We start from the raw sequence: 419 nt of genomic DNA on the forward strand, positions 1-419 counted from the left end.
TTGGATGGGGGGGAGGGGAGAGCAGCCAGCCCAAGGTCCGCAGCCCGTGGTGGGAAGGGCTCGGGCTTGGGCAGTGAGCCTCCCGCCGCCCGCAGGCTCCAGAAGGGCAAGGCCTGCCCAGATGGGGACAAGTGCCGCTGCGCTCACGGGCAGGAAGAGCTCACCGAGTGGCTGGACCGGCGTGAGGTGCTGAAGCAGAAGCTGGCCAAGGCCCGCAAGGATATGCTTCTGTGCCCACGGGACGACGACTTCGGCAAATACAACTTCTTGCTGCAAGACGATGGGAACACCACCGGTGCCGCCCCAGAAGCCCCCGCTGCCGCCGCTGTCGCTGGGGAGTAGGGCCAGTTCTGGGCCTCGGGTGAAGTCCTGGGGTCAGGGGGCGGGGGTGGGGACAGAGGGCCTGGTGGGAGGGCCGG

At 68.7% G+C, this 419-nt stretch overlaps 1 protein-coding gene across 1 annotated transcript in view; it reads left to right on the forward strand.

Annotated features, from left to right (window-relative positions):
- ZC3H7B (zinc finger CCCH-type containing 7B) overlaps positions 1-411 on the forward strand; it is a 55,483-nt gene extending 55,072 nt beyond the window's left edge. Inside the window, 1 exon segment of the mRNA XM_077757942.1 lies at positions 96-411. Coding sequence (XP_077614068.1) covers positions 96-342 — 247 coding nt within the window. The 3' untranslated portion in view covers positions 343-411.
- Positions 412-419: the final 8 nt, after the last annotated feature.

Source organism: Crocuta crocuta, unplaced genomic scaffold, assembly GCF_008692635.1.
Source record: "Crocuta crocuta isolate KB4526 unplaced genomic scaffold, BGI_CrCroc_1.0 scaffold143, whole genome shotgun sequence".
NCBI lineage: Eukaryota > Metazoa > Chordata > Mammalia > Carnivora > Hyaenidae > Crocuta > Crocuta crocuta.